Genomic DNA, 7,342 nt, shown 5'->3' with positions numbered 1-7,342 from the left:
GGTTCAGACAGAGACTCAGTACTATGCAGCTTGAGTTAATGCTTTTCTACATGGCAGAACTTTTCCTGCACAAATTGCTACATTATATTATTATACTAAAAATGTGCACGTACTGCACTTTTTCAGATAGCTACCTCACATTTTTATTCTATTCCACTTGAGTTCCTGCTGGCAATACAAAGGGATTGATATAACAGTTGCCTGAAACCTTGAGTCTGGCTAATGAAAAATGGTTACCAGGAAAGAACTGAGGATGAAGAAGATAATGACAAACTTCAAACCAGATACCCCCTCTCCAGTTCAGGCATTTCAGGGGTAGATGCTTACAGTGAGGCTGGAAATACGAATTATGTGTTAGGATATGAGAGGTGGGATCCATAGAGTATTCTGTTTAGTGTCACTGGCCAAAGGAACTTGCATACAAGCTGTGGTAACTCGAACAGCTCAGACCTGAACAGATCCTATTCTGGCAAAGGCTATTACTGTGGTGTAGTAGCCTCAAGTAGACTCACTGATTTCATTGAAACCATTTCTGCCAATAAGAAGTAAATGTACAGTTCTAAGGGTTCATTCCTGAATGAAGACACAACACTGCATGCTAAGACTTTACGCTTTCTATTAAACTGCATGAAGTAGAAGACAATAGCAGGTTGGTTTTCTTTGCACAGTTTGTAGTAGTCCTGATAATTAGTTACCTTTGTGATTCCTACCTACACTAAAGCTTCTAAAAACCTTTTGAAGAAAGGTCTTAAGGTCATCCTATAGAGAAGGCTTTTAAAGGTCTTCCTAGACAGAAGGCTTCCTAGACAATAAAGAACTATAAAAGGATCCTGCACTGGATCCTGTCCAAATTCATAGTACGGAAGGATGGGTCAATAGAACTTAAAGAACGGAATGCACTTCACTTGGGTTATTCTCTGGCTTTCTTGGTCTGAGTGTAAATATCAGCAGTCTTCAGACAATAAACCAGACAAAGAATAATCTTCACAGTCAGAAATACCAGATTTCAAACAACCATATAGTTAACCAGAAACTGAATAGTTAGATGCACAAATGTGCATACTGCAAAGTGATGACACAAAGACTGCCATAGACTTCCATCTAACCATGTCTTATCCCTTCAGTGCACCCAAGAAAGGAAACATACAAGTTACAGGTGATTTCTATCTACTATAAATGCATTTCTCAGTTCTCGTTCACTGGATTTAAGTAGGTATAAGATCTACTTACTCATCAGTTCTGCTGTGGGTTTCTTTCAGTTGCATCAGAACAGCTTCTTAATCACTCATGGCATATTACTAATGACCAGTAAAACAGCATTTAGCATTTTATTCTTCTGCCAGTGGGGTTGCTTGTAATAGAAAGTCTCTTGTCTGTTGTGTTGTGATGGTCACAGGCCCACTCCTCTAAGACACTCAGCTAACTCTGAGGCCATAAGGTCTGAACAAGGAGCCCTAAAAGAAAAGGAAGAATTTAAGCAGACCAATTTGATAAATTACTGATAAAAAGTCAAGTTCTGAAAATTTTTATGCAAGTACTAAAGTAGATTGATTGTGCTATATTTAGTTTTTTTTTTTTTTTTTTTTTTTTTTTTTTTTCCTAGTGGTCTCCCATTTAAATATTAAACATTACTGAATCCACTTAGCTTATAAAAGTTGACAGAGTAACAGCTTGAAACACTATAGCTTCAAGGCACCAGTTCTCCCTATCATGAGAATTCAACATCACTGAGGGGTGAAAGGCCTTTTATTTGCATAAGATAATAGTTACGTTTCTATGCAACAGCTGTGCTGTCAGTGAAAGATGCGCTTATTGTGCCAAATCCATCTCTGGAGTAACCCCATTGATTTTCAATGAGTTACTTTGGAAATAAATTGGCCCAATAGATAAAACTGCAGGTCTGAGGTATTGAAATAGTTGAGCAAGATTTCCATGATCATAACACGGCAAAAAATTGCAAAACAATTATATGACATTGTGTATTTCTGTACTTGACAGATCACAATTTATTTGCCACAAGATTTTTAAACCATATAGCTGGAACCAGGCAGATGTTTGTGTAGAGCTTACAGATACTTTTGGGGAATATGGGAACATTAAAAAGATACAAGAGACAGGAATATGGTATTTTGTCATTATTAGGAACTTGGTGTTTTCATGATACTGTAAGTCAAACAAATGAGATATTGTTTTAGTTTAATACTAAAAGATTCTCGTGGCCATATGAAAATTCTTCTTTAGACAGTAACAATCAGGATCTGTTTTTTTTTTTTTTTCCAAAAGCTTTTGGTAATGAAACTGCCTGAAGATTTCCCCTTCAGGCTATAGGTTTATTTCCTGCTTATGTTAGCAGGTATTAAATGTTGTTGGCCTTGCAGGAGCCTGTTGAGTTCTCAGTGGACAAATGTCTGCAGGACAATACCCACCTCATCAGTTAACTTCTAGTAGTTATGGCACAAAGACAAAGTATTGCTTGGGTTAGGGTGACAGACCTCCTAATGACAACTGAGTAATGTATGTCCAAACATCAATTTTTCTCAGTAACGTACAAGATACCAGTAAAATAGTAACTGTTCTGAATGCTGAAGAAAAGTTATATACATGCATATATATATTATATATGTGTATGTGTACATATAGATATTATACTCATAAAGAACTACACATTAGTAGTTCGTCAGAACTAGGGGCTCAGAAGTCTTGTTTGAAGTCTTTCTTGGTTACTAGAATAATGAAAATATTACCCAATCATGACTCAAGCGATCATAATGCACAATTAACAAAGCCTATTCTCTTTTTTTTTCCCATTCAGTTTGCAGAGGTAACATCAACAGGATTCCCAAAGCCTCTTCAGAATGCATTGTGGTGTGCTTGCAAAGGAAATACCTTGTTTTCCTGGTGTCATCATTGCAATCATCTCAAATTCAAGTCTGACTGAGCGCAGACTCATTATAATTCTCACCATGTCCTCCCTTAGAGCAGCCTCTCCCGCCTCCTCCTGTACAACACAAAACAAGAGCCGCAGGGGTGCTTGGATTAAGAAAGAACAGACTTCCAGCACCTCCCCCCAGGAAAACTTTCACTACTGCATCTAGTTCCTTCAAACTACCTACTGCTTCACAGGACCTTGCACACCTTCATTTGGTTGTGGATTCACAAATACAGATTTTCCCCTCCTGGTTAAGGTTGAACAAAGACTGGGAACAGACAGGAATGTGTGCTATCTATTTAGTTTCTGAATGTGGAAGTGAAAAGAGTGTGCCAACCTCCACAAAAAGAGTTTCCTGAAGAGAGCCACATGCTTCAGACTGTCTTATTTTTCACTCAGGTAGATTTCTCTTTTCCATCTTACAAGGTAAACTAACATCTAAGCAAGAGATAAGAAAGCAAGACAGAGAGGTCAACTGGGTAAAACGAATTATGGGGCAAAAAGCATGTGTCCTAGGCACCAAGTTTAGATTACAGCCTTGTGTCCTGAAAATTCAGAAGATCCTAGCTATGGACTTCACCGCTGATTCTGATATGGGTCTCTGACCTATGGCCCATGTGAATAGGTGGATTTCTCCCCCTAACCATCACCCATGAGTGATCCCCTTCTCTCGATGAGTTCATCTTTGCAGTGAAGGAGAGGAGGCAGGACAGGGTTAACCCTGCACACTCTTCCTTCAGGTCCCCAGAGGGGCTGGGGTTTTGTTTTCCTGGCTGAGGGAGGGAGGCCGAAGCATATATCGTAACTCGAACCAGAGACCTTCCTGGTGTGGACAGTTCACAGCTTCTTTTGGGTTCGAGGTTAAGCCTGGAGTAGTGGGAGAGGTGGAAAAATGCAGCTTGGCCAAGTGGCGAGCGCCTGGTCATTGCACGAGGTACACCCAAGCATCCTCCATTTTGCCAAAGCCCCCTGAGAGCCTGGGAGGGCCCGGAGCCCCCCCTGTGCCTGCCTCCCATCCCTCCCACCCCTTCCCCGCAGCCTGGCTGCATCTCCCCGCTCTGCCAGCCGCCTGTCCGTGCCCAGAGTGCGGGGTGGGCCGGGGGAAAGGAACCCCCACGGTGCGGGGCTGGCCGGGCCTCGCCGCCCCATCAGGGTGTGAGCGGGCTGCGAGCATCCCTGCCCTTCCCCTCCCCCGGCGCTGCGGAGGAGCCTTTGGCTGCTGCCGTACTCCTGCCATGTGCTGCTGCTGCTGCTAGTAGCTAGCCGAGCGTGGCTCCGGCTGCAAACTCCGCCAAACAAGCCTGCATCCTCCTCCGGGGAAGGGGACCCCGTAAGTACCAGCGGGAGCATCCCCACCCGGGAGCCCCCCTCCATCCCCCGCCGCCTCTTACAAAGGGACCGGCAGCCTCTGCCCACCCCCTCCCTAAGCCAGTGCACGGAGGGGCTCGGTGAATTCCCTCCAAAGCTATAGGGTGGCTCCTTCCTCCTCCTCCTCCTCCTGCACCCAGCCGGGGGTGCCCAGCCTCCCCCGGCCATGCGGCTGCGGCTCGCCCCGCTGGCTGGCTGTGGGTACCCTGCCCGAGGCTGAGCCGAGGTGGGCTCGGTTTTGGGGTGGCTCCGACCGGGGGTCGTGGGTGTCTGCCTCAGGGAGGTGTCCCCAGGGCTGGGCTGGGCTCCCCAGCGCCGTGCCCCCCTCAGGTGGGCGCAGCAAAGGGGCCGGGCTGCAGCGGGGACCCGCCACCCCGACCCCTGCAGGGGGCTGTCGGCAGCATCCCCGGGAGGCAGCGGCACCCCGACCCCCTGCCCACCCTATCCCGCTCCTCTCCCTCTCCCAGGTCCCCTCCCTGTGCCGGGGTGCCCGCACCCCTCCTCACCTCGCCGGTGCAAGCCCCAGCACTGCCCTCCCCTCCCCGCCCTTCCCCACCTCCTTTGATTTATTTGTGTATTTCTTGCCTTGGCAACCACCAGTTCCCCTCAGTCAAACGGCGCAGGCTCCCTATAATTTGAAATTAATTTGTTTGACTGCAGCATCGAGACAGGAAGGTTGGGAATTTATTTAATTCTTTTTCCTCCCTGTGCAAAAAGGAAGCGATGAAATTTCCAATCGAGACTCCAAGAAAACAGGTGAACTGGGATCCTCAAGGTTGGTGAATCTCTCTTACTACCATTACTACAATAATAACAATTATTATTGTTACTCCTTCTGTCGAGTGACTCGTAGGGGGCTATTTGACTCCAAATGGGAGGAGACGCTGGATGCTCGTCTGCCTCCCATGTGCACTGCACAGGCTTTCTTGCTCAGTCTTAGCACTGTGCTGGGGAACACTCCTCAGATGTGGGGTTGGGTGGGTACGTGGGTAAAGCCTCTTTTCAGTGTAAGTTTTGCAGTTCTATATTTGATGTCACCCTTTCCTTCCCTCCCTTTTTCTTGAGTATTTCCCTGGCAAACTTGCCTGGGATGGCTGTGATCCCTGGCTCAGAGCATTGTTTGTTTTATCTGTGGCTCCTTTGTTGTTTCTAGTGATCATTGTCTCTGCTAAATGGGTGGTACAGGAGTGGACACAGATGTGGCAGCTTGCTCAGAGCTCCTCGATGGTAAATGTTTGTTGGCAAGCAACTGGAGCAAAATGCTGCTGCAGTGTAACCCATAGTGTGGACAGTATAAAAAGACATTAAATAGTGGAGCCCAAAGGGACCCCTTGACTTTTTACACTGTTATGTTAACAATTGATCAGCCCAAGTGGATAGTTTGATTAACTCTATAGTTAGGTTTGGACTCTGTCTTGGCCAGTGTGTTTGTGTGATGGTGGCAGGAGATTTACGCCAGTGCAGTGGTTTTCAATAAAATGATCTAAGTTGTGTTTTAAAATAAACTGTAATGAAATGCTCTCCCTTTCTGACATGGGAGGAGGCTTATATGCATCCTACAGAAGAAGTGACTGTAAAAAAGCTACTGGTGATGTGTATACTGGTGTGTCATATTTCTGTGCATTGGTACAGGAGCAAAGCAACTTGAAGCCATATGCTTAGGTTTGCAGCAGAACTGCTGGCAGCCAGGCGCTGTACAGCAGTGCTTGCTGGAAGTCTGAAGTGATAGCATGGGTGTTGGCTATTCATCTTTATTCATCTTTATTCCACAGGTTTGGTTTTAGTGGTCAATTTGCCTGTCATCCTCTGTGCCCTCATGTCTACAAAATGAAACGTTAGAAACAGTTTCTCCTGGTGTAGAAGAATACAGCAGAACAGATGTCTTTCTGCTGAGAAGATCTGATGTGCTATTTGAATAGTATACACTTTATACAATTAAGCTTTAGTTTAAGCCTTACTACATCTTTAATTAGGTGAAGGCTGGAATGAACTCATCAGCATCCTCCGCCCTCAGCTTCACAAGGAACACATGGGCAGTAATGCTAACAGAGATCTGGTTATTTTAGTGACAGTATATTCCTTATCCTGAAGTGAAAACTTGCTCTTCCCAGGTGCATTTCTGAATCTGTGTTTGCTGTTGTTTCATTTTATGTCATTTTATGCATTGCAAAATGCCTTTTACTGTGAAAAGCTCTTTCCTCCTCTCCCCTGACAAGGCACAGAGGAAGCTGTGCTGCTGGCATTCTGCATACAGCCCCCTTGCTTGGCAATCAGTTTTAAAGCATATGGATCCAACAGGTGGTTGGTCACAACCTACTAATGTGCCCAGAACTACTGGTATTGTGACAGGTTGAAGACCTCAGAGCCAGCAGGTTTCCTCTCTGCCAAGCTGAATCCCTGGTAAGGGCTGCAGAATGCTACCTGTTATTTCCCCTCAGTGTATTGACTTCATTAGCCAGGCAGCAAGGATGCTAATGTATACTCAGGAAGGAAGCAAAAAATGTTAATTTCTAATTCTCCAAGGGACTCAGGAAATAGATAAAAATCAGTGGAATGGAAAAACAAAAACAAATTGCTAAGGAAAAGTTGTCTAAGGTCCAATCCTTTAATCAGTGCAGGATAGTCCAATGTTACCTATGTAGTCTGTTCTCTGCATGTACATGTGAAGAATGATGCTACGTTTTAATTACCGTTTTTTTAGATACAAAGATCAAGGTAGAGAAATCTTGCAGTGAACGGATACAAAGAGTCCTGACTATTAGAAGCAGAACAGTTAACCTTCACACTCAAGTACCCAGCTCATTTCAGAGTGCATTGTATGATAATGCTCTGTTCTGGTCAGACTGAGAACAAGCAGTTTCCACAGTTCTGTCTAGCATGAATTGTGCTAACTTGTGCTACCAGTTAGCTGCTTGAAATATATCAACTGATGTTCCTGGCAAGCAGGCTAGCAGTCTGAAGATGTGTGCGAGAGCTGTGGTATCTCTAAGCTTGCTTAAATCAGATTAATCCAAGCAATATTTTCTAGAAACATTTTTTTTTCCC

At 44.7% G+C, this 7,342-nt stretch overlaps 1 protein-coding gene across 1 annotated transcript in view; it reads left to right on the top strand.

Annotated features, from left to right (window-relative positions):
* Window positions 1–5,020: 5,020 nt before the first annotated feature.
* The window catches only part of KCNK10 (potassium two pore domain channel subfamily K member 10), a gene marked incomplete at both ends in the record, with an annotated part of 64,722 nt that continues 62,400 nt past the window's right edge, over window positions 5,021–7,342 (top strand). The window contains one exon of the mRNA XM_084288370.1: window positions 5,021–5,072. Coding sequence (XP_084144496.1) covers window positions 5,021–5,072 — 52 coding nt within the window. The remainder of the gene's footprint in view (window positions 5,073–7,342) is intronic.

Source organism: Netta rufina (assembly GCF_964035555.1).
Source record: "Netta rufina genome assembly, chromosome: 5".
NCBI classification, from domain to species: domain Eukaryota; kingdom Metazoa; phylum Chordata; class Aves; order Anseriformes; family Anatidae; genus Netta; species Netta rufina.
Note: the sequence above shows the minus strand (reverse complement) of the source record. Positions and strands in the feature narration are given on the sequence as shown.